The sequence below is a fragment of the Schistocerca cancellata genome, chromosome 7 (genome assembly GCF_023864275.1).
Source record: "Schistocerca cancellata isolate TAMUIC-IGC-003103 chromosome 7, iqSchCanc2.1, whole genome shotgun sequence".
Taxonomy (NCBI): domain Eukaryota; kingdom Metazoa; phylum Arthropoda; class Insecta; order Orthoptera; family Acrididae; genus Schistocerca; species Schistocerca cancellata.
The window spans coordinates 478,871,721-478,899,383 of NC_064632.1; the positions used below are offsets into that span (position 1 = coordinate 478,871,721).

Sequence of the window (27,663 nt, forward strand, 5' to 3'; positions counted from 1 at the left end):
AACCTACACATTTTATCATCTTGAATGTCTACTGTATAAGTATGTCCATATAAACACAAATGAGGTGCGAGAGCGCTAGTCATGTCGCAGAAAGTATGAAACTATCACTTAGGCGTCTTGGCAGTTTCGTATTTCCTGCAGCAAATGCGCTGCTTTCGTGTTGCGTGACTTTCATACTTTTCAATTGGCTGAGGACAGCCATATCTGAAGACAGAACCACCACCATGAACGGAACTGGAGGTGGGAGCTAACTGCAGAAACACACATTCCGTTAGTATGGGTAATATACCCATCCTGCTAATTTCCATCTACACAAAGGGAATCATTGTGGATAATAGGCACAGTGACTATAGACTCACAAATAAAGCCAAATAATTCGTATAAATAACAACATATAACAGAAATTTTTTTGTCTTTCAAGGTGTTTCGAACCGTTACTATAAATTCACCATGCTTCCCAGCCCTTCCCGTACACCATTACACAATCAGTGATTTGTCAAACAAATTGCTTGCAATTATACCTACATCAAATTTATGTATATGTCTAATAACTGTCACTCTACGACTTTTTTTTTATTCAAAATGTTGTAGGCTTACTTGCGGTTTCTTAATATGATTACTGTACATGAACAGGGAAGCGTATGTTATAAAAAAAGTGTAATTTAACTAAATGATTTTCACATATTTATTATTTTGAATGTGAATATTATGCGTTGTTTTATTGTTTGGTTAGTGTTTATAAAGCAGATGTTACGCCATTTCGAAACAGGACAGTCAGCTAGAAACGAAGCTTTATTTTCGGATATCTTAAGCTTCATGCTATTGCTCGTCAAAAAGATTTCGACACTCTTGAAAGAGTTTCATGAAGTGGTATGTTGTCTTTCAGTACCTCTGCCGAGCCCGAATCTCGTCAGACACAGAGTGGAATGAAATATTACTGTTTCGATACAATTAGTCCGTTCCAGGCACAGGTGGACTGAAACAGCCTTATTTTGAAACAACGATACAGTTTCTGTGTCTGGCTCGAGATCGAATCTGGCCCGAGACAGGGGCGGAATGAAACACCACTGTTTCGAAACAGTGAACCACAACCGTTCCGAAACACTGAAACAGTTCCACGTATCGATACACTGTATCGAAACATAGAAACAGTGGCCAAGTCTACAGCACACTCAGTGATTTTCATACAGAGTGCTACGTGGTGTTACCAACATAAAAACCTAAACAGCCTACTTACAAAATGTCTGCACGTCCACGACTCTTCACAGAACGTGGGATTTGGAGGCTTGCTTTTCCGTAAAGTAGGATACGTAGTGATTGTGACATCTCTGACGAAAGAGCACAATGCTGATACACGTACAAGTGCTTCGGAGCACACCGTTCATCGTACATTGTTGAACATGGAGCTCCGTGGCAGACCATCCCTACGTGTTCACATCTTGACCCATCGACTTCGTTAATTATACTGCAGTGGGCACGGGACCATCGGGATTCGACCTTGGACCAATGGAAACGTGTCGGCTCTTCGGGTGAATCACATTTTTCTACACTAGGTCGGTGGTCGTCTCCACAAATGCTGCGATGTAGGTGAACGGCGGCTCGAAATGTGCGGCGCGCCACGGACGCAGGCTGGTTAGTGCAGTATAATGCTATGGGAAACATTCTGCTGCCCTTGCATGGGACCTGTGGTAGTAATCGAAGACACGTTGACAGCTGCGAAACACATGCATCCCTTCATGCTTGGGCGCTACAGTCTGGAACCGCGCGACCGCTACGGTCGCATGTTCGAATCCTGCCTCGGGCATGAATGTGTGTGATGCCCTTACGTTAGTTAGGTTAGTTAGGTTTATGTAGTTCTAAGTTCTAGGGAACTGATGACCTCAGAAGTTAAGTCCCATAGTGCTCAGAGCAATTTTTTGATCCTTCATGCTTCATGTCTTCCCCGATGGCGATGTGATCTTTCAGGGGATCTCTAATATGCGGAATCAGAGATGAATTTCGTTCCAAAGACGGACAAACAAGCTATTAAGCAGGTGGTCATAACGATTTGGTTCATCACTGTGTAGCAGACTGGCTGGCACCACGACAGTGTGATGGAAGGAATTTGGCCACCCACAGGCAGAAAGAAGCATCCTGAAAACTCGTGAAAAAAGTGCCGTTTCACTATTGTTCCATCCGAAACGATGGTCATTGGCTGACTAAAAAACGTGCTTTCATGTCTGAGTTTCAAGGCCCAGAATTGTATGTACAGAGCAGACCGACAGACACCGGATTGGAAGTTCTGTTTTTTAAAATCCGTGGTGGGAGTAAAACTACAAAAACTGTAGACAAAAGGTACGAAAACACTTGTCATTGGCGGACAAAGTTTTTTAGCTCGATATCCCGCGCAGAGAAGACGCTGGGGGCGAAGTGGACTGCACTCCACTTAAGACTCGATTGCTGACTTCCCTTTGCGTTACTTGACATATAGGGAGCGCCGACGGTCATGGACTAAGAAACGGAGAGAGGCGAAGCCGATATCTTCATTTAGACCGATAATAGTCTGTATTCTGGTGACCACCACCCTCTGTCTGTGGACATCACGTCTGCTCACAGCTGCGGTAAGATCGTACAGCAACTTCAGTAGTTCAGGTGCAATGAACTTAGCAATTCTCTTGACTCCAGTAAATTTACAAACTCTCACCGAACTGAATTCACAGCCATAGTACTGGTGTAGCTCTCCTCCTTCCTCTCGATCATACAATCACTGTATTCACTGTCCTTTGTAATATATAAATTATTTTTGAAGTGCCAAAATGTACTGAATAAACAAAATGTCTATTAAACGGCACACTGTACAATGTACTTCCGGTGAGACAGTCGCAGTTCCTGAAATCCGTCGCCCATGGCCTCTTGCCTGCTGAGGAGCACCTCGGTCTTGGGTCCATGGATAAACTACGAAAATCAGCCGCATTGTGCCCCACACAAACTGTTCCGGCCTGCGGGCAGATAGGTGAGGCTAGATCTCATGGACAGGGCTTACACATTTAATGAGTCTCTTATGAAGTGGGTTAGCATTGTAGTACATACCCTGATCAGATAGCCTTCCCAGACCGTTAGTGTACTTTTATTTCAATCGATTTCGTGTATCGGTTGAATGTTCTAGAACAGTGGTTCCCAAAAGGTGGTCCGCGGACCCCCAGGTGTCCGCGAGCTATGCCAGAGGGGTCCGCAAGATGCTATTAGAATAAAAATATATTTCGTATGATAACAGATTTTTTGTTTTTGCCGCTTCCTGCGTGAGCAGTGCTTTCTGCGAACGCCAACTTCTGGGTCTAGCATCTTCCTAGAGCCAACTGACACTAGCACACTCTAGCGCAAAAGCGGAATTAGATAGAGGCAAATAGTTCTCCTGTATGTCGTTAGACTGCGCGCGCTGCCTCTTTGCAGCTGACAACTGACAGTCACTTTACACAGAAACTCGCATTTCAGGCGACAATCGGCCATTGTTAATTTATTGCCAGTGCTTTCACAGACCGTGTTGTTTACATATTCAGTATTCTGTATTAAAACAGTAGTGTTTGTAAAGCGTTGTTTTTCGCGGAAGCTACAGTTCGCGTAGTTAAAAATGGACCATTGGTTGAAAAGTGGTTCGTTAAAAGGAGAAAACTCAGTTTTAATTTTTTCCTGTCTTTTTCAGTTCATACTCAATTTTTATTGCTATAAGAAGTTTGTTATACTAAACACCCAGATTTGAAGACAAAGATTTTGAGCAATAATCAAAAATTTAACAATAACAATGATGGCGAAATTGAAAAAGTTTTAAGCTCAATATTTTTTCAATAATGAATGTCAATGTTTTTTCTAAGTACCAAAAATAGAAAACGTATAAAAATACTCTTAATTTGGCTTTTTTAGGTACTTGATACTGTGATATGACAAGGTACCAATCATGCTCGATGAGGGGGTCCTCGAGAAAATTTTGTTGGGAACCTCTGTATTAGAAGTGTGTGTAACGAAATGTATTGTTTTCTATTAATTTGTGCACACACAATAACGCACATTGATACTGGGGTTTACCAGGGCCGTGTATTTAATTTCTTAACCAGTAGATCCCTGTCATTTATCAATATAATAATTATGGAAATATCATCATCATCAGCCAATTCAATCATTAAATGATGTGGGCTCTTCGAGTCGTGGATTCAGGTAGGCTTTCAGCAGTCTTCTCCAAGTGGGACGGTCTTAAGCAGTTCTCTGCCAGGTGTTACCAGCGATCTTCTTGATGTCTTTGTCCCATCTGTCTGGTGGAAATATAAGTACATATAATTCAATGCTAGCCCCACCTTATTTTCAAAATTACGTTAAATTTAATCCCATTACTTACCTACATGAGACTTTGGATTTCAAGGAGCGATCTGCCTCTCAAAAATTCCAATTGATGTAGGTCAGGCAAGCTCGCACACGATATTTATCAAGCTAATGATGTAACCGAGCCAGTTATCTGAATACCTTGATGCTGCTCCCTAGCGAGTTTTAGTTTCTCGATAAACTACACTGACAGGGAAAAAATCGCAGCACCAAGTAGTTGTGCGACATGAATGGAAGTTGGTAGGCGTGTTTCTACGCCTGAAAGCACATATCTATTCGTATAGCAGTGCTAGTAGCGCGATTATGAGGGTGCAAATCAGGTCTGCTTTTATACGCTGTAACTGTCATGAGCGTTATCTTTGCGATTGGGTATGGTGAGTTGCTGTTACTCAAGAATACCTTTAAGGCGTAGCGGTCGAGCGGTTCCAGACTGTAGCGCCTAGAACCGCTCGGCTACGCGCTGTTACTGGGCAGTATGAGAATGGCTGAGGCTGCTTTCTGTTCCATAGTGAAACTAGCGTGTGGAATACGGTTACAAAGTGCTGAGAAATAAGCTATTCTTAATATTTTTCATAAATTTACGGAGATAATCGGCTTTGAAGTTTTCCCAGCCATTGTATGTAATACAGTTGAATAAACCCACATCGTACGTGTAACGCATCATTTTTTTCTCGTTCAATTTGAAATACCTGCATCTCGTAATTATAAAACTCACCATTTTTTGTAAATAATGCACGTCTTCTTGCTTCTAATTAAATATTGGACGTGAAATTTCTGTTTCAAATACAAATTCTTAATTAATCGGTGTTTTATGAAAGACTGTTCATAAAAGTTGCTTATATCAAGAAAACGTAACAATTTTATTTTTTAAGGCAAAAATGAAAAACCAAATACTCTGTTTGTAACATGTCCATCTTTTTATACCACAGAGGTAGAGAAGTATCGTAGAAACATGAAAAACAATCATTTTCATAGCATCGGGCACATCATTCAAATGCTGCATTTTTACATTTGCTGCTGTACCATTAGAATATGAACCAAACAGAACTGATGTGGGGCCAAGTTGCGGGATTTGGCCCAAGAAGTAACAAGACTGTTAAGCTATCACGTATTGGAACCAACGCACGCAGCTTTTTCACATGTCATTGCCGAACGTTGGCGGGATATAGAACGGCTCGTCATAAAAGAAGAGGAGAAAATGCGGCGCCTGGTTGACTTCATGGATTCTATTGTTGATAAGCTCGTTATCAACGTAACTGGTGACACTTCCAGAACTGAAATGTATTTCTAGGGTTAGGATAAGGAAGGAGCTAAGAGATTACCAGACGTCTGACTGTAATTAATACCTTCAGTGGCTGCAGTATTCAACAGTACGGTGAAATCCCCGCATTATGCTTTTGCATTATACACAGCTCACTCAGAGAAATTACTCCATGTTTAAGTTAGAAAATTTTCATCACTCTCAAATTAGAACACTATATCAGGTGACAACGAGTGCATTTTATGCTTTCCGTCTGGTCATCTAAGAAGCGCGCGGTAGTGCTGGAGTTTCTCCGAATATTATTTCATTCTCTTTAAAAATTAAATAACATTTGAAGCTACGAGGGTCACTCCAAAAGAAACGCGCACTACTTTTTTTAAAATTCGTCTTTTATTCTTCATGTTTGCAGTGTGTAGATACATCCCTTAGGAACAATATTTTCACTTCTGGACCAACCTTTTGGAGCCACTGTTTGGCAGCGTTCACAAGGCAGTCATCTTCAAACCTTGTTCCACGAAGAGAGTCTTTCAGATTCCCAAAGAGGTGATAGTCAGATGGAGCCAGGTCAGGAGTGTAAGGCGGGTGTTTCAGTGTTGTACATCCGAGTTTTGTGATCGCTTCCATGGTGTTTTGACTGACTTGTGGCCGTGCATTGTCGTGCAACAGCAAAACATCCTGCTTTTGCACAAAACGACTCAGTCGAGCTTGAATTTTCCACAGTGTCGTCACATATGCATCAGAATTTATGGTGGTTTCACTTGGCATGATGTCCACAAGCAAGAGTCCTTCGGAATCGAAAAACACTGTAGCCATAACTTTCCCAGCAGAAGGTGGGGTTTTGAATTTTTTTTTCTAGGGTGAATTTGCATGATCCCACTCCATTGATTGCCTATTCGTCTCTGGTGAAAAATGATGGGGCCATGTTTCATCACCTGTCACAATTCTTCCAAGAAATTCATCTCCACCATTCTCGTACTGTTCCAAAAGTTCGCTGCATACCGTTTTTCTTGTTTCTTTGTGAGCCACAGTCAACATCCTGGGAACCCACCTGGCACAAACCTTTTTTAACGCCGACACTTTCAGTATTGTGCAAACACTTCCTTCCCCTATCCCAACGTAGCGTGACAGTTCGTTCACTGTGATGCGTCTGTCAGCAGTCACCAATTCGTTAACTCTCTGCACATTGTCTGGAGTGTGTGCAGTACGAGACCTGCCGCTGCGAGCACAATCCTCAATATTGCCGTGCCCGCTTTCATCACGTAACCTGCTTGCCCACCGATTAACTGTACTGCGATCGACAGCAGCATCTCCATACACCTATTTCAACCTCTTGTGGATGTTTCCCACTGTCTCGTTTTCACAGCACAGGAATTCTATGACAGCACGTTGCGTCGGACGAACATCAAGTGTAGCAGCCATCTTGAAGACATGCTGTGACGGCGCCACTCACGGGGACAGGTTGAACTAAGTTTAAAAACAAGCGGGAAGGATGTATCTACACACTGTAAACCTTTCACACATGCAGAATGAAAACTGTATTTTTACCAAAATAGTGTGCGTCTCTTTTGGAGTGACCCTCGTATATCGTTTCTTTGCTCGTATCTTTTTACGTCTGAACTGAAACTGCTCACATCATTGAAGGTTAGTTGGACCGCTGGCTGGCCAGTCCAAGTTTAATGCGCCGGTGAAGCTGTTGTCCCGCATTATCTCTGTGCGTGTAACATAGCATAAAACGTATCCTTATGATCGTACTTCACTGTACTGGTCACAGTTCGGCTTCCGCTCCATGTGAAATGAAATCCAATGAGATTCAAACAAACGCGGAAGAATACATGGCGTAATGTTTACGTCATGTATATTCTTATGATGAACAGAGTATAGTGTCAGTCGAAGTTACAGTGAGAAAATTGTTCAAATGGTTCTGAGCACTATGGGACTTAACATCTGAGGTCATCAGTCCCCTAGAACTTAGAACTACTTAAACCTAACTAACCTAAGGACCTCTCACACATCCATGCCCGATGCAGCATTCGAGCCTGCGACCGTAGCGGTCGCGCGGTTCTAGACTGAAGCGCCTAGAACCGCTCTGCCACCCCAGCCGGCGAGAAAATTTTTACCGGTGTAAATTTTGTCGGTGGTTTCTGTCGCTAAGTTGGTGATTAGAGAGAGTAGATTTAGCGTGCAGCAGCGGCCGCTACAGAATCGGCTGGTTGTGGTTGTGTGGCAGAAGGCCGCGGCAGCGGCGCCAGCGGCGGCCATGTCGCGGCGGCGGGGCCATGAGAACGTGCTGCGTGCGTGGGCGGACGTCCATGCCGTGCTGGCGTCTCTGCTCCCGCAAGCGCCGCAGGCGACGCAGCTTCTCCTTTTACTACCCGAAGCACGTGAGTAGCAGTCAGTGAGACCCTACGTAACTTACCATCTACCGCTTCTGTTGACGAGTTACCTGCAACCAGGGTTACCATACTCTGAAGACGCAATGGGATTGGTCAATGCGTTTTTAGCGCTGTTCTAGGGGTCTCGATAAGGTAGCAGAATAGGGTAATCACTGCTAGCGTCATATCACATATAGCCGTGCTAGAATTTTCTTTACGTTTAAAAAAATGAGATTGCTGTACCTCTTGTCTGTGGCGTAGCCCAGGTAATCAATGTTGTTGTTGTTGTTGTTGTTGTTCTTGTTGTTGTTGTTCTCAGTCCTGAGACTCGTTTGATACAGCTCTCCATGCTACTCTATCCTGTGCAAGCTTCTTCATCTCCCAGTACCTACTGCAACCTACATCCTTCTGAATCTGCTTAGTGTGTTCATTTCTTGGTCTCCCTCTACGATTTTTACCCTCCACGCTGCCCTCCAATACTAAATTGGTGATCCCTTGATGCCTCAGAACATGTCCTACCAACGGATCCCTTCTTCTAGTCAAGGTGTGCCACAAATCTCTCTTCTCCCCAATCCTATTCAGTACCTCCTCATTAGTTATGTGATCTACCCATCTAATCTTCAGCATTCTTCTGTAGCACCACATTTCAAAAGCTTCTATTCTCTTCTTGTCCAAACTATTTACCGTCCATGTTTCACTTCCATACATGGCTACACTCCATACAAATACTTTCAGAAACGACTTTGACACTTAAATCTGTGCTCGATGTTAACAAATTTCTCTTCTTCAGAAACGCTTTCCTTGCCATTACCAGTTTACATTTTATATCCTCTCTACTTCGACCATCATCAGTTATTTTGCTCCCCAAATAGTAAAACTCATCTACTACTTTAAGTGTCTCATTTCCTAATCTAATTCCCTCAGCATCACCCGACTTACTTCGACTACATTCCATTATCCTCGTTTTGCTTTTGTTGATGTTCATCTTATATCCTCCCTTCAAGACACCATCCATTCCGTTCAACTGCTCTTCCAAGTCCTTTGCTGTCTCTGACAGAATTACAATGTCATCGGCGAACCTCAAAGTTTTTATTTCTTCTGCATGGATTTTAATACTTACTCCAAATTTTTCTTTTGTTTCCTTCACTGCTTGCTCAATACACAGATTGAATAACATCTGGGAGAGGCTAGGACCCTGTCTCACTCCCTTCCCAACCACTGCTTCCCTTTCCTGTCCCTCGACTCTTATAACTGCCATCTGGTTTCTGTACAAATTGTAAATAGCCTTTCGCTCCCTGTATTTTACCCCTGCCACCCTCAGAAGGTGGCTGGTAATCGGTACTAGGATAGTTTTAAATAAGAAAGTAAGATTGCCGTAAAACAGTAACTGTAATGTAATCGATATTTGTACTAAAGCCTTTAACACTGCTAAATGAAACATTATTAGCGCAAATTGCAGTTGTTTCAAAGGAAATGCGTGTTTTGCATGCTGCACATCGAAATTTTTATTTTTATTTATGCATGAATGGGTGCATAAATAAAAATAAAAATTTCGATGTGCAGCATGCAAAAAGGCATTTACTTTGAAACAATTGCAATTTATATACAGCTACTGCGAAAATGGCCACTACAAGAAACGTATTATTAGCGTAATTTTATGTTGTATTGCATACGTAACAAACAAAATAAAAATAAAAATGAAACTTCCTGGCAAATTAAAACTGTGTGCCGGACCGAGACTCGAACTCGGGACCTTTGCCTTTCGCGGGCAAGTGGTCTAATAACTGAGCTACCCAAGTGCGACTCACGCCCCGTCCCCACAGCATTACTTCTGCCAGTACCTCGTCTCCTACCTTCCAAACTTTACAGAAGCTCTCCTGCGGTTCGCGTGCTTGGGTAGCTCAGTTATTACAGCGCTTGCCCGCAAAAGGCAAAGGTCCCGAGTTCGAGTCTCGCTCCAGCACACAGTTTTAATTTGCCAGGAAGTATATCAGCGCACACTCCACTGCAGAGAGAAAATCTCACTCTGAAAATAAAATATATTACAAGCATCGCACGTACCTACACTACTTTAGAGCTCATGTTCCGTGTGTATTTTTCATTGGGATGAATCTTGTTTTTAGGCTCCTTTTGTTGACACCAATAAAATTTTACCTGTGCAGTTCCTTTTACAGATTCATCTCAGTCTCTTTCCTTTCTTCGTCCACTGTGCCCCAATTAAGGAAAACATCATCTCAACACAAGGGCTATGGCCTGTGGCTATGGGCTTTTTTTGATCTGAAGAGTAATCAAAACACTTTTCATCGCCGATTTCAATATTTTTATCCAACAAGTATTTGATGAAATCTTCCACTTACGTTCATGATTATGTAATTCAGTACGATTCGAGACGTTAAAATGCATGCGGGCGCTGCATGAAACATCGAAAATGCGGACTTGTTGGCATAAACCCTACTTGCAGCAGTACTTACAACGGAAGTACACCAGCTCCAGCGGCTAAAACCAAATAAGTATGGTTTTAAAATGCGAAGATGTCTGCCCTATCATCCATAGAGGTCAGTCACCCGTTAAATCCTGCGTTCCTGTACTGTCGATGTATTAAATTTCAAACTTAACAAGCGATACCGTGTAACAGTCAGTTGTGAGCAGCTTATTCACAAGAGCTATCAATGATGTACTGTTTCGCGACAAGCTGTTTGAAATAAAATAAAGGACTGGACAAAAATATGAAAACACAGCGCGAAATATACGCTTGAACATAAACGCAGATGTTAGCCGAGCCTGCAGGTTCCGCTGTTGTATTTGGCCGCGAACTGCATCTGTGCAATGTCCTCAACACGTTGCAAGTGTCAGTGAGTGCATTTTGCCGGAGCTCGGTGCAGTCGAACATGACCAAATTGATGGCGCTCGTGTGCCGGGTGCTTCCGTAACGAAAGTGGCCGAAGTGTTCGCTGTTCCAGGAGGCCCCGTATCGAAGATCCATGCCGCATACAGCGAAAGCGGAAAAACGTCATCCGCTAAGCCGCAACGCGAAATAAAGCGTATTTTGAGTGATCGTGACGGGCAGTGATTAGAAAAGATTCTGACGAACAGTAAGAGGACGACAGCTGAAAAGGTCACTGCAGAACTGAATGTCGCACTCGCGAACCCTGTCAGCGCCAAAACAACACAAAGGGAGCTCCATAAGGTGGGAATCGTAGGATGAGCTAAAATTCCAAAACTACTCATCGCCGGCCGTGTGGCCGAGGAGTTCTAAGCTCTGTAGTCTGGAACCGCGCGACCGCTACGTCGCAGGTTCGAATCCTGCCTATGGTATGGATGTTTGTGATGTCCTTAGGTTGGTTAGGTTTAAGTAGTTCTAAGACGGAGCAAGGAGGACATCAAAAGCAGACTCGCTATGGCAAAAAAGGCATTTCTGGCCAAGAGAAGTCTACTAATATCAAATACCGGCCTTAATTTGAGGAAGAAATTTCTGAGGATGTACGTCTGGAGTACAGCATTGTATGGTAGTGAAACATGGACTGTGGGAAAACCGGAACAGAAGAGAATCGAAGCATTTGAGATGTGGTGCTATAGACGAATGTTGAAAATTAGGTGGACTGATAAGGTAAGGAATGAGGAGGTTCTACGCAGAATCGGAGAGGAAAGGAATATGTGGAAAACACTGATAAGGAGAAGGGACAGGATGATAGGACATCTACATCTACATCCATACTCCGCAAGCCACCTGACGGTGTGTGGCGGAGGGTACCTTGAGTACCTCTATCGGTTCTTCCTTCTATTCCAGTCTCGTATTGTTCGTGGAAAGAAGGATTGTCGGTATGCCTCTGTGTGGGCTCTAATCTCTCTGATTTTATCCTCATGGTCTCTTCGCGAGATATACGTAGGACGGAGCAATATACTGCTTGACTCTTCGGTGAAGGTATGTTCTCGAAACTTTGACAAAAGCCCGTACCGAGCTACTGAGCGTCTCTCCTGCAGAGTCTTCCACTGGAGTTTATCTATCATCTCCTTAACGCTTTCGCGATTACTAAATGATCCTGTAACGAAGCGCGCTGCTCTCCGTTGGATCTCCTCTATATCTTCTATCAACCCTATCTGGTACGGATCCCACACTGCTGAGCAGTATTCAAGCAGTGGGCGAACAAGCGTACTGTAACCTACTTCCTTTGTTTTCGGATTGCATTTCCTTAGGATTCTTCCAATGAATCTCAGTCTGGCATCTGCCTTACCGACGATCAACATTATATGATCATTCCATTTTAAATCACTCCTAATGCGTACTCCCAGATAATTTATGGTATTAACTGCTTCCAGTTGCTGACCTACTATTTTGTAGCTAAATGATAAAGGATCTATCTTTCTGTGTATTCGCAGCACATTACACTTGTCTACATTGAGATTCTGCTAAGACATGACGGAATGACTTCCATGGTACTAGAGGGAGCTGTAGAGGGCAAAAACTGTAGAGGAAGACAGAGATTGGAATACGTCTAGCAAATAATTGAGGACGTAGGTTGCAAGTGCTACTCTGAGATGAAAAGGTTAGCACAGGAAAGGAATTAGTGGCGGGCCGCATCAAACCAGTCAGTAGACTGATGACCAAAAAAAAAAGTTCTAAGTTCTAGGGGACTGATGTCCCATAGTGCTCAGAACCATTTTGAACTACTCATCAGTGATGAAAACGCCCGTGACAGGAACACGTGGTGCCGAAGCCATAAAGCGTGGCTATGGAACAACGGGAGAGTGTCCTTTGGTCGGCTGGTCGAGTTCATACATCCCAAGACTGAAACACGGAGAGGGGGGGGGGGGTGTTCGGCGGTGATTTGGGCAGCCATATTGAAGTATTCGATGCGTTACTGCCAAGTATTTTCAGACCGTTTTGCTGCAGGGGTACAAAGGTTGCTCCCCATTGGTGATTCTCTATTGGAAGACGATAGGGTTTCTGTTCACACAGCTCGCATTGTCTGGGACTGGTTTTGTCTGTAAGAATGAACTGTTGCATCTCCTCTAGCCGCCACAGTCACCAGATCTGAATACACTACTGGCCATTAAAATTGCTACACCAAGAAGAAATGCAGATGATAAACGGGTATTCATTGGACAAATATATTATACTAGAACTGACATGTGATTACATTTTCACGCAATTTGGGTGCATAGATCCTGAGAAATCAGTACCCAGAACAACCACCTCTGGCCGTAATAACGGCCTTCATACGCCTGGGCGTTGAGTCAAACAGAGCGTGGATGGCGTGTACAGATACAGCTGCCCATGCAGCTTCAACACGACACCACAGTTCATCAGGAGTAATGACTGGCGTACTGTGACAGGCCAGTTGCTCGGCCACCTTTGACTACACGTTTTCAATTGGCGAGAGGCCTGGAGAATGTGCTGGCCAAAGTGCCGTAAATGCGAACAAAAGGAGACCGAGACGTGTAACCAATGGCACCGCATACCATCACGCCAGGTGATACGCCAGTATGGCGATGACGAACACACGCTTCCAATGTGCGTTCACCGCGATGTAGCCAAACACGGATGCGACCATCGTGATGCTGTAAACAGAACCTTGATTCATCCGAAATATGACGTTTTGCCATTCGTGCACCCAAGTTCATCGTTGAGTACACCACCGCAGAGGCTCCTGTCTGTGATGAATCGTCAAGGATAACCGCAGCGATGGTCTCCGAGCTGATAGTCCATGCTGCTGCAAATGTCGTCGAACTGTTCGTGCAGATAGTTGTTGTCTTGCAAACGTCCCCATTTGTTGACTCGGGGATCGAGACGTGGCTGCACGATCCGTTACAGCCATGCGGATAAGATGCCTGTCATCCCGACTGCTAGTGATACGAGGCCGTTGGGATCCATCACAGCGTTCCGTATTACCCTCCTGAACCCACCGATTCCATATTCTGCTAACAGTCATTGGATCTCGACCAACGCGAGCAGCAATGTCGCGATACAATAAACCTCAATCGCGATAGTCTACAATCCGACCTTTATCAAAGTCTGAAACGTGATGGTACGCATTTCTCCTCCTTACACGAGACATCACAACAACGTTTCACCAGGCAACGCCGGTCAACTGCTGTTTGTGTATGAGAAATCGGTTGGAAACTTTCGTCATGTCAGCACGATGTAGGTGTCGCCACCGGCGCCAACCTTGTGTGAATGCTCTGAAAAGCTAATCATTTTCATATCACAGCATCTTCTTCCTGTCGGTTAGATTTCGCGTCTGTAGCATGTCAACTTCGTGGTGTAGAAATTTTAATGGCCAGTAGTGTATTATTGAGCATGTATGGTATACTTTGGAAAGAAGGGTGCTTGATCGCTATTCACCTTCATCATCATTACCTGAACTTGCCATTATTTTGCAGGAAATATGGTACAGTGGATAGGCAAAATAATGTGAACAGTGGCAGTAATGGGATGGTTGCGTTTGACGGTCAACAACGCAGGCAAGGCACGTGTCGCGCTGGACTGTGCGTGTTCTGTGTGGTCTAGGCATTAGTGCAGGTTGTTTGAGTAGTGCAACTTCCTATTTTCATTCAGAGGCCGAGGTCGATGTGCAATAAAAGAACGAAGAGTGTTCCAAAGAGGGCAGGTTGCAGGGACCCGATTAGTTGGAGCAGCATCAGTAACCTAGACAGCCAATTCATTGAAAGTTGTCCGCCGCTCGTGGTCTCGCGGTAGCGTTCTCGCTTCCCGAGCACGGGGTCCCGGGTTCGATTCCCGGCGGGGTCAGGGATTTTCACCTGCCTCGAGATGACTGGGTGTTTGTGTTGTCCTCATCATTTCATCATCATCCAAGAAAGTGGCGAAATTGGACTGAGCAAAGATTGGGTAATTGTACGGGCGCTGATAACCACGCAGTTGAGCGCCCCCCAAACCAAACATCATCATCATCATCATCATTGAAAGTTTCAGTAGCAACTGTTTCAACAGACACGACAGCCTGCGCAGAACATGGAAATACATCATCCTGTAAACGTAATGGTGGGCGCAAACCGAAACTAAATCACAGAGATAGTCGTACGCTAACACGAATTGTGTCAAAATAACTCAATACTACGGCGGCTAAAGTGACTGCAGAGCTCAACAGCCATCTTCCAGACTCCGTATCTATCGACACTGTCCACCGAGAACTCCATAAAACGAATATTCATGGACGAGCCGCTATACCGAAACCATTAGTGACGACAACCAATGCAAAGAAGCGTCAAACATGGTAAATTAAATGGAAGGTCAGCGTTGGCCGTAATATTGATGTTTTCTTGATAGCAGAATCGATTTTCGATCACATAGTGATCATCTTCAGTGCCGTACAAATTAAATCTCGGACACTGGTATCAAGTTATCAATAACCAAAACTGAGAAGCGATCACATTAACTCAGCGATTTTTTGGGGGGGGGGGGAGGGAGAGAAGAGAATCAGTTTTTTTCCGATGCACATAGACATATATAATTGTGTACTTCTTAATGGTAAAGTATGTGTTACGCTCTGTTGTTGGACTGTCTGCATTACGCCATGCATAAAATGTATAAAACTCTAGGCTGAACCTGTGAAGCGGTCCAACTTGGCAAAAATAGCATTTAGAGCAGTTATCAAATTAAAAGCCGATAACGTAGCATTTAAGGTTATAATACAGTGTTATGAAACTTTAGTATACAGTTTACGATTTAATGAGTTGATGAGATTAAAAAAATGACAAACCCCATGGGATGAACTGATCAGCCAAAATGGTCACAGAGTCCTTGGCAGTAATGTGACCATGCAGAGTGTCCATGGGGCCCATGAAATACCACGATATGGCTGCCCAAATCATCATTGAACCCATGCCATTCGTGGAACGTAAACTCGGCCAGAAGTTGAAAACAGTGTGAAACCTTGTTCATGCGACCAAATGACTTTCTTCCATTGCTCCATAGTACTGGTTGTATGGCTTCGGCACCACACTTTCCTTTTACAGACATTTCCATCACTGATGAGTGGCTTTGGAATTGCATGCATTTCTCGCTACTCTTCCATTTGTTTGTCCGACCTCTGAATATCCTTCCTGTCACTATATTATATAATGATTATTACGTTGTATTCCGCTGCTTCACTGCGCAACTCATAACAGAAGAGAACAACAAAGAAAACAAAAATTGATCGAGAAAATGCTACACAAAACACACAAGTTGAAAAAACATTCAGAAATACTTTGGATATGAGTAACACGTCATTAATCAGCATGCCATGGGCAAACATTAGGAAATGAGAGCCCAAGGATTATGAAGCTTCACGGCTGGCCATTTGACCGATGTCATGATACGAAGATCAAAGAAGTACTCACAGAAACCAAGAGTACACTCGTCGCATCTATTGCGAATTCTGACGCATGAGCGAGCTCAGTCACATTAGATTGCGGGATGACGTTAGCTACCATACTACGGACGCAGTTCTGAAACCATAACATCATTTCGCTTCACTCTTAAGTTAATACAGTGGTTCGAGAGATTGTTGATGGCTAATGGTTCAAATGGCTCTGAGCACTATGGGACGCAACATCTTAGGTCATAAGTCCCCTAGAACTTAGAACTACTTAAACCTAACTAACCTAAGGACATCACACACACCCATGCCCGAGGCAGGATTCGAACCTGCGACCGTAGCAGTCCCGCGGTTCCGGACTGCAGCGCCAGAACCGCTAGACCACCGCGGCCGGCTGAGAGATTGATGACCTCCATTTTTATTGCCATGTGGCGCCTAGGAACGAATACACACGTTCCCGAGATCAGTATCTTAAATGATGGTATATTACTCAGAAGAGAATTGTAGGCGGAGATACTTGGTTTCTTATATACAAACAGTGAGTAGTAATGCCATCCCGAAAGATAAGTGACGAATCGACGTTCTCCTTTCTGTCACAATCAAATGCAATGATAGATGAGAAACCCATTGTGGTCAAGAAATGGTCTGATTTTCTGTAGAATCGCAAGAATTATTTAAAACAAATGGAGGTCATTGAAGAAAGCTGCTGCATTGTGTCTTTTAGTTCGTCTCGTCCGCCCATACGGTTCGAAGATCACTGTACTTTGCTTGACTTAGGCGTATTGAAAGTTGTAGGACTTCCTTCCTCTGACCTGAGGCTTGCCAGTGATAAAAACTACAGCAGTTTCACGTGGAGTCCAAACCATGGTGCAGACTGATATTTTTACAAAGTAATTACATTTGTGAATATCACGTTGAATTCCAAAGAATGTCTTCGAACCGACTCAGAACTGGTTCTCGGGGCCTTAAACAGTTCATTTTGAACAGATCATTGAAAGTGCAGGTATCTTAGATGTTATGCACGAGTAACCTATATTACGTGAACTAACACTGCACTAAACGAAAATGTCTTATCAGCATAGGCCAAGAAAGGAAGTTAATGAAATATAGGACGAGCTGGTGAGCTGCATACTAAGACATAACGAACTAAGTATGTTGCAGATGGAAGTATTAAAATTACACTGTGAGAACTTTTAACGTGTGCATTGGAGCTGTGGTGCAGAATGTAGCTGTTTAGTGCAGAAATACGTGAAGTAGTGTGTGGTAAGTGAGAGAGAAAATGATGTGATCGAAATAACAACTCTCGAGGTTTTCCATCCTCCCAGTTAGCAGACAACTTTATTCCGCTATGAAAAGATTCTGTGACGTAATACCTACATTTTGCTTGACTTTTATGGCTAGGAAGGGTTGCTTGACTTACTTTTATGCCTAGGAAGGGAGAAATAAAGTGAAATGAGAGGGGTCTCTGTAAGATGAGAATGTTTGCGTACTTGCGGTTGTTCAGTCGAGTTGTAGCTTCATTCTGTGCACGATATTTGGACGGCCGTTCACTCATTGTCCTCTTCACGTACTGCGGCTGTGCTTTCACACTGTGCCGGGCTACGCCCATCGTAGTCACGGAGTGGCGAAAGTAAATGAGACTCCCGCTCTGCTTGGAAATTGATTTATACGAATTTACATTTTGTAAAAAAAATGAACAACACAGATGTAATGGCTGACAAGATGATAAAGTATTAATGATGTGTGTATTCCACATTGCAGTAACTGTAATTCACGCTGCCGGAAAAATTCAACACCAAGGAATGTGTTCAGCTGTGCCAGGTGTAAATGTGTGTTTTTTTCTCTAAGCTTTTATTTTTCAATGATAAGAACAAATGTAGTTGATTTTCAATAACATTTAACTCTCAATAATTAGAAGAAAGATACTTAATTCTGAATAATCTTTATAAAGGCATCCTGTGGTGACGTATCGATAACGCAACCTGCGCGAATGTAAGTCTGTTAATCTGACATTAGGGAATGGGGGGGGGGACTGCTAATAAATCGCGTAAGAACTGAATGATCGTTGTGAAATGAATTAGTAATGGATAGAAGGCAAGACAGAATTATTTAAGATACTACCTCGCGTCTGTTGTGGGACTTGGGAGCTAATCATCAGAGCGAAGTCCTAAGATATTAAAGTTGTAAACCTACGTGACTCTCCCTATATCGCAAGCAGAAGCGACTCGATCTCGCCATATATATGTTGCTCTTGGTGGCAGAAAAGCTACGGCCTCAATTTGCGGTTGCGCAGGCGAATTTTCTTCCAAGTACACGAAATGTATTCGCAATTACGAATCTGGCCAACCATCAGCTGTATAATGGAATGACGACAGTGAAAATGTGTGCCTGACGTGGTCTCGAAGCCGGATTTGCCGGCCATCGCGGGAGGTCACATTACTATTAGGCTATCCAAGCACGACTCACGACGAGACCCAAACTTCCATCCGTCTACAATCTGCACTAGTACAGGAAAGACACTTCAACTGAAAGGCGCTTGCACGGTGTCGGCAGATAAATACGATATTGCTGTGCCTACGCATATCCGAAGGAACACTGCATCGTATTTCTGGACAACACAGCCACTGCCATATAGTACTGCTTTAAAGTCGGTGTCACAAGTTGAAGTACAGGAGCGTAGCGAGGCGACCAGGAGGCGAGGAGCGTTGGAAGTCTGGGATGGAGGGTAAAACTGTACTCCCTGATGAAGTCTGACTTGCAGTGCAGCGGCGCCGTCGAGGGAACTTCGCTTTATCGTGTTTCTGCACTCATGCTCATAAATTAAGGATAATTGCAGAATGTGGTGCCACACAACGTGGCACTACACAACACTGGCGCTAATACCATAGGCACATAGGAAACACATACGACACAGATCTGTAAGTCCACGGTATTGGTGTTGAGAAAACCGTCCCGAAACACACGTGCTACAAAACGCCACTGTTTCCTGCACATGTACCCCGACATCAGCATGGGATATGATCACCATGCACATGTACACGGGCCGCACAACGTGTTGGCGTACTCTGGATCAGGTGGTCGAGCAGCTGCTGGGGTATAGCCTCCCATTCTTGCACCAGTGACTGTCTGAGCTCCTGAAGTGTCGTAGGAGTTTGAAGACGTGCAGCGATACGTCGACCGAGAGCATCCCAGACGTGCTAGATGGGGTTTAGGTCTGGAGAACAGGCAGGCCACTCCATTCGCCTGATATCTTCTGTTTCAAGGTACTCCTCCACGACGGCAGCTCGGTGAGGCCGTGCGTTATCATCCATCAGAAGGAAAGTGGGACTCACTGCACCTCTGAAAAGGCCGAGATACAGGTGCAAAATGACGTCCCGATACACCTCACCTGTTACAGTTCCTCTGTCAAAGACATGCAGGGGTGTACATGCACCAGTCATAATCCCATCTCACACCATCAAACCACGACCTCCATACAGGTCCCTTTCATGGACATTAAGGGGTTGGTATCTGGTTCCTGGTTCACGCCAGATGAAAACGCGGCGGGAATCACTGTTCAGACTATACCTGGACTCGTCCGTGAACATAACCTGGGACCACTGTTCCAATGAGTATGTACACCAGGTTTTACGGACTCTCCTGTGAACAGGGATCAGTGGAATGCACCTTACAGGTCTCCCGGCGAATAAACCATGTCTGTTCAGTCGTCTGTAGACTGTGTGTCTGGAGATAACTGTTCCAGTGGCTGCAGTAAGGTCCCGGGCAAGGCTACCTGCAGTACTCCGTAGCAGTCTGCGGGCATTTGTGAGATATCGGTCTTCTTGTGGTGTTGTACACTGTGGACGTCCCGTACTGTAGCGCCTGGACACATTTTCTGTCTGCTGGAATCGTTGCCATAATCTTGAGGTCGCACCTTGTGGTACACGGAGGGCCCGTGCTACGACCTGTTGTGTTTCATCAGCCTCTAGTCGCCCTAGTATTCTACCCCTCATAACGTCATCAATATGTGTTCTTTGAGCCATTTTCAATTCATTCACCATTAGCACGTCTGAAAACATCTGCACACTTACTCGCTGCATCGTACTCTGACATGCACCAACACACACCTCTGCGTATGTGGACTGCTGCCAGCGCTACAGTGCGGCGACCGCAGGTCAAATGTACCGCATGGTCATACCACAAGGTGATGTAAACCTGCAAACCGCCCACCAGAGTGTTGTTTCGCCATGTATTAGCATTATAGCCGGCAGCGGTGGCCGTGCGGTTCTAGGCGCTCCAGTCCGGAGCCGCGCTGCTGCTACGGTGGCAGGTTCGAATCCTGCCTCGGGCATGGGTGTGTGTGATGTCCTTAGGTTAGTTAGGTCTAAGTAGTTCTCAGTTCTAGGGGACTGATGACCACAGCAGTTAAGTCTCATAGTGCTCAGAGCCATTTGAACCCAGTTGAGTCCCATAGTGCTCAGAGCCATTTGAACCATTTTCAGCATTATCCTTAATTTATGAGCATGAATGTAGTTACAAACTAACCATGGTTGACTGGATTCTATTTCTTGAGAACTCCTACCACTAAAAATGCGTCTCCGAGAACACAGGTCCCATTCCGTCGACTATGTTCAACTTGATTGATGAGTGAAATTGTTCGTTGCAGTTCCCTCGGAAAAAAGTCGTTCCTCGCTCTTTCCCCTCATTCTTCAGCTAATAAGGGAGCTTCCTTTCGGCGTAGCCGTGCTCGCAGTCACTCTGGGAAAAAGTTCTATGTGAACCGATGCCTGTCCTCCTTGCATTCTTAAACAAAGTTTTTCTGCAAGAGTTATACTTGCAGCGGCTTCCCACAGTTTCAAAGACTCGAGGCTTCTTTTGATTTTCCCGGCAGTATTCCAAAAAACCTTTCTACATTCGGCAGATAATAGCGCCTTCCGCTAATGCTCCTCCTCGCTTCATCCAGTAAAAAGTTTTTGCAAACAGTCGCTCCAGAAAGTTCTTTCTATTATGAAAAGATAGCATATAAGTGCTCCATAGGGCGACAGAAATGGCACTGACGGCCCTTGACCATTGTGTTACCACCACCCATCTTTGGCCTTACTCCGAAGAAGCGCAAGGGGCGTATAGTCGTCACGGCTTCGGCTCACTGACCGTATCGCCCAGTTTCCTTCCATAGCACTACCCTACTTCCCAAAGCATGAAAATCCGTTTTTATACTACTGCAAGTAACGATCACTCGTACATTTAATAAGTATTAGTTACGCAGGTCGAGGGTGGGTCTCTAATTTGAATATTGTGAGTTTGCGTATATTGTGAGGCCTTCCGAAAAATGGTCCTGCAACACAGGGAAGGTCCATATTGTAGGGTTGTAGTATTGGTGGTCCATTTGTCACGGACATCGGCGATCAGAAGGCGCTGAGGCCTGTCTGTGCATCCTCTACGTTTACTCCGCAGGCAGTAATTGTGCTGAGTTTAGCGGTGAACACTGTTTGCAACATTCATCCTAGGGTACAACCATGTCCCACCGACGAGTAAGTACTCCTGTCGAACGGTCGAACGGTTTCAGCCATTTAAACGGGGTTGCATTGTGGGTCTGTGGGAAGTTGGATGAACGTATAGACTGATAGCACCCATGACCCATGTTGGGTACAGTTCATCGTTGATGTGCCGCTCTTTCAGCAGTGGTCTGTGGAATACTCCCTTATCTGCAGACCAGGCTCTAGACTTCGGCATACTACAGATACACGTCAAGATCGATACATTGGGCGAACAGCGGTGGCCGACCGTACATTATCCAGGCATAAAATCTTGGCATATGTTACTCCTACTGACAAGGGAACCTCCCCATCGCACCCCCCTCAGATTTAGTTATAAGTTGGCACAGTGGATAGGCCTTGAAAAACTGAACACAGATCAATCGAGAAAACAGGAAGAAGGTGTGTGGAACTATGAAAAAAATAAGCAAAATATACAAACTGAGTAGTCCATGTGCAAGATATGCAACATCAAGGCTGGTGTGAGCTCAGGAGCACCGTAGTCCCGTGGTTAGCGTGAGCAGCTGCGGAACGAGACGTCCTTGGTTCAAGTCTTCCATCGAGTGAAAAGTTTAATTTTTTATTTTCAGACAAATATCAAAGTTCAGGCACTCACACATAATCAACTTCGCTCTCCAAAATTCCAGGACGTGTTAAGATTTGCTTGGACATATGCAGGATTTGACGATCTACACACGGAAAAATTTGAAAACATTAAAAACATATGTTTTGACAGAGCACAGGGAAAACTGTGCGACTGTGAAACTGTTGCATTCATTTGTTGCAGTTTATGTGACGAACCCTTATGTTTTCATCACTTTTTTGGGAGTGATTATCACATCCACAAGAAAACCTAAATCCGGAAAGTAGAAGAATCTTCTTACCCATTCGTCAAGTGTACAAGTTAGGTGGGTCGACAACATATTCCTGTCATGTGACGCACATGCCGTCACCAGTGTCGTATAGAATATATCAGACGTGTTTTCCTGTGGAGGAATCGATTGACCTATGACCTTGCGATCAAATGTTTTCGGTTCTTATTGGAGAGGCACGTCCTTTCGTCTACTAATCGCACCGTTTTGCGGTGCAGTCGCAAAACACAGACACTAAACTTAGTACATTGAACAGAGACGTCAACGAACGAACGGACAGATCATAACTTTGCGAAAATAAAGAAAGTAAACTTTTCACTCGAGGGATGATTTGAACCAAGGACCTCTTGCTCCGCAGCTCCTCACGCTAACCACGGGACCACGGCGCTCCTGAGCTCACACCAACCTTGATGTTGCCTATGTTACGCATGGACTACTCAGTTTGTATATTTTGCTTATTTTTTTCATAGTTCCACACAACTTCTTCTTGTTTTCTCGATTGATCTGTGTTCAGTTTTTCAAGGCCTATCCACTGTGCCAACTTATAACTAAATCTGAGGGGGGTGCGATGTGGAGGTTCCCTTGTGAGTCGTCAGGGACGACTGGGATCCTTCTGCTTGCAGCAAGATTAAGATCACGTGAGCCTCACCACGTGACACCACTGAGCGTGCTACTGTGATGCCGTAAAATAGTTGGCTCGAGAGTGGAATGGCGCTGTGTTGACTCCAGTGATGAGAGTAGGTTCTGTCTGTAAGCTAGTGATTGACGTACACATGTGTGGCGTAGACCTGGTGAGTTCCCTAGTCCAGAGTGCACTCGCTCATGATACACAAATGCGATCCCTGGCTTCGTGGCGTGGGAGGTCATTAGTTAAAACTCGCAGTCACATTTGGTGTTTCTGCAAGTGCCCGCTACATTGTACAGGCTACTATCCCCATCCTCTTGGCGGCTCTACGACGGGAAAACTAGGTGTTTTTTTAGCAGGACAATGTACATCCAATAACGCTGCTGCGACGCAGCGTACTCATCGTGGTAAATAGCTGTCCTGAGCAGTAAGATCACCAGCTCCCTCTCCAACTGAGAACGTGTGGGACATGATATAGGAAGTTTATCGTTCCCCATGGCAGGCAGGAACAATTGCCGAATTGCAACGAAAGACTCGAGATTCTTGGGGCAATCTGTCCCAGGATACCATATGGCAAATTAATGATATTTTTCATACGAGAATACGCGCATGTGTACATTGTATATTCATGAGACTGTCTGGGCACCCTTTACTGTGACACGTGTTTCATTTGGGCTGAATTCATTATCGGATAGTCCTGCAGTGATGAGCTATCTGTCACCTCACTTGTCAGTAAAATGAATTTGTCCTTGAGGGTGTTGCTTCTTTTCCCGGCAGTGTACGTACTTAAATACGAGGGCTATCCACAAAGTACATTACGTTTTGGAATTAAAAATAAACAAAGTATTGGAATTTTTTTTATTATATATAGATGAAAGCCACACTTAAATACTACTTTTCTACATACTTGCCATTTAAATTAAGGCACTTATCGTAGCGATGGACGAGCTTGGAAATTCCTTCGTCGTAAAATTCGGCCGCCTGCGCCTTCAACCACGTGGTTACCTCGTCTTGAAGCTGTGCGTCGTCATCAAAACGCTGCATAGCCAACCATTTCTTCATTGCTGGGAATAAGTGGAAGTCGCTCGGTGCCAGGTCGGGACTGTACGGCGGATGAGGAAACAACTCCCACTTAAAAGATTCGAGAACTTCACGAGTGGCATTTGCCGTGTGGGCCCGGGCGTTGTGAATCAGCAAGGTCTTTGAGCCCAACTTTCCCCTGCGCTTGTTTTGTATTGCTCTTCTGAGGTTGTGCAGAGTTTGGCAATACCTTTGAGAGTTTATTGTAGTGCCTCTTTCCAGGAAATCCACAAAAATCACACCTATTCTGTCCCAAAAGACAGTCGCCATCACCTTCCTTGCCGACATTGTCTGCATGCATTTCTTGGGTTTTTGGGGGAAATTTGTGTGCCCCCACTGCATTGACTGCAATTTTGTCTCGCAGTTCACATGCTTAACCCATGTTTCGTCACCAGTAACGATGCGATCGAGTAATGAGTCGCACAGCTTCAAGAAGAGGTAACCACGTGGTTGGAAGGCGCAGGCGGCCGAATTTTACGACGAAGGAATTTCCAAGCTCGTCCATCGCTACGATAAGTGCCTTAGTTTAAATGGCAACTATGTAGAAAAGTAGTATTTAAGTGTGGCTTTCATCTGTATATAATAAAAAAAATTCCAATACTTTATTTATTTTTAATTCCAAAACGTAATGTACTTTGTGGATAGCCCTCGTATATGTGAGACGCTTAGAATACGAATCAGCACTGAGCTCAGCAACCACCAAGCAGAGTGCAAAGAAATAATAAAGAATAAAATAAGATAATTACCTTTTATTCTTTATGTCTGAAACAAAGCTTGTACAGTTATCAGCTTCGTTACCTTAGTACGAGACAATAGTTATTACTGATATTAGTACAATATATATCTTCGTGCCTTTATTGTACTCAAATTTGCAATAACGTCGTCGAAATCTCTTTCATTTGCGATTTCTCTTTCAGTTGATAAAATTGACAGACTGACTAGTCGTTCTTGATTCATTGTAGAGTGAAGATAATTTTTTATTAGTTTCAGTTTACAAAAACTTCTCCCGTATGTTGTGACTGACTTGCAAATGGCCAAGAAGTATTTGATTATAAATGTGCAGGGTAATGATTCATTGAAGTCCCGTTTAATTATAAATAGAAGGATTTCGAGAGCTATCCATTTAGCAACAACGTATCTGTTGCACTCACATATCTTCGATAACTTTTCATTTCTTGCAGCACCTGCTAATTATCAAACGCGTCTCAAATTTGTACCATATTGTCCAGTGCTACAGCCAGAGCGTCATCGGAAGCTTCAAGCATAAATTTCGTTTCAAAAATTTGGAAAATTTTGGCGATTTCTTTCACAGCCGTGTATGTTGTGACAGGTTATTATATAAATTGATGTGTATAATCCAGCGTCATGAGCTAGTTCCACCCGGTATTTTTTTTTTATCTACCTTCCTTCCTTTCTCAACAGTCAGTGTTTGTGTCTATATTATCGCGTTTTTCAATGCCAAAAGTAACAATGATGTCAATAATTGCAGTTAGTTTCGTCATTAAAAGCTCATTCGGGATTTTAAATAAGAAAGTCCTTTAACTCCTTTAACCAAAGTCATTTTTCGGAGACTGTGGATACTGTTGGAGTAAATTTACTTCCTCCAATGCCATATGCCAAAAGCTGATGTAGGTCAAAAAGGGAAAATCCCATATAGCTGGAAGGAGCAAGCTTCCTACATACCTAGCATCAAGGCTTGCCCCGAATGGGTACTGCATGTCTTCCAAAGTGCTCATAATTGTTTCCGTGTTTTCTTTTATGACTTTATCTGAATTGTAATGAGCATTCCAGAGAGTACAAGACAATAGTTTCAAACTTTTTCCTGTTTCTTCTGCAAGTAATTCCCATCTGTGTAAAGAAGACGAGAATGAATATATATAACTTCTCTACAGTTTCAAAACAGCCAGCACTACAGATTACTTATAAGAATTCACGAAATGTACAAAGATTTAAAGAATGACTAACTCAGAGACTGAACAGAGGTTTTGGATTGACTTCTCGAATTTTTCATTGTACTCCTCAACGTACCCATGACATTGATGTGACATTGTCATAACCTTGAGTCCTGCACAACGTAACATGCTTGTTTTTCCAGCTACTGTTGGATAGCTTTTGACGTATAATCTGCAGTCTTTCCCGACATTTATTTTGGGTATATTTTGCACACGTATGGTGCCTCTAACTACAAAATGCCTCTTATTTACGGAATATCTAGTTTGGGATGTGAATTCAAATTGTCTGGTCTTCTCGGTAGGCCTCCAAATCTCGAGGCCCTCGAGATTTGGAGACCCTCTTAGGAACAGAGACCCGGGGGGGCTGCCCCCCTGCGGCCCCCCCCTTAGTCTACCACTGCTATTGTGTGTACACCAGTCTGGTTGGAGTTACAGGAAGCAGAACTCGCAGCAACTGAAGATGATTACTTGGTCTGTCGACGAAACATGGTGCTTAAAATGGAAACAACTACTTCGCTGGACGTCATTAATCTTTCACAGCGATAAAATCTAACAGACCACAAGATTCGAATTTGTGAAATATACTGCGTATGAGGAACTATTTTGAACTGCAATGCGACGAGATTTATTGGAGATTTCTGCAGTATTTGCTCGGAAATTGATATGGAAGGAGATGTTGTATATAGGGTGTTTCACAATTCCTGTTACAGGCTTCTAGGTGTTATAGAGAGAACTTAGTAGATAAAGTTTCGATAAGAAACCTATGTACGGAAATGAACCGTTTGGGTGTAAAATAAATTTGAAGATTGGATCCTTTACCGCTTCACGGTACTCCCACAGCGGGGGCAATGAGCTCTGACTTGTGTAGTCTATAGGGGCCCGTGACATGGGCAATGTTACGAATGGCGTCATCTTCAAATTCGAGACTGCGACGCCTACGTGGAGCGCCAGTGAACCCTCCTAACTGCGAACCTATCAGTTTCTCGCATCTGGAACTGAATGCTTAATGCCGTTTCAGTTCCCAATGTTTATGGAACTTACTTTTTGGGGAGGAAACTGTGACATGAATTTCGTACTTGAAGGTGCTTCAAAACTGATCGTTTACTCAAGTTCACGAAGATTCGAATGATTTCATTTTTATGCATGATAGCGCTCTAGCTCACTCCCACCTCGAGGTGGGGCATTAACACCACCATCCCGTAACGTTGGATTGGAAGAGGTGGACAACATCATCATCTTAATTACTTTTTGCCCTCTCAGGTCGCCAGTCCTGAGACTTTGCGATTTTTTTGTGTGGGGCTACGTTAAACAGTGGTTTTG

At 43.9% G+C, this 27,663-nt stretch overlaps 1 protein-coding gene across 2 annotated transcripts in view; it reads left to right on the forward strand.

Moving 5' to 3' along the window:
* Positions 1–27,663, forward strand: part of LOC126092354 (galectin-4-like) — a 266,360-nt gene that overhangs the window by 125,973 nt on the left and 112,724 nt on the right. The window contains exon 1 of one of the 2 annotated variants that reach the window (XM_049907894.1): positions 7,898–7,992. The exons of the other annotated variant lie outside the window; for it this stretch is intronic. Coding sequence (XP_049763851.1) covers positions 7,921–7,992 — 72 coding nt within the window. The 5' untranslated portion in view covers positions 7,898–7,920. Of the gene's footprint in view, positions 1–7,897; positions 7,993–27,663 lie in introns of those variants that run through there. 2 annotated transcript variants of the gene reach the window in all.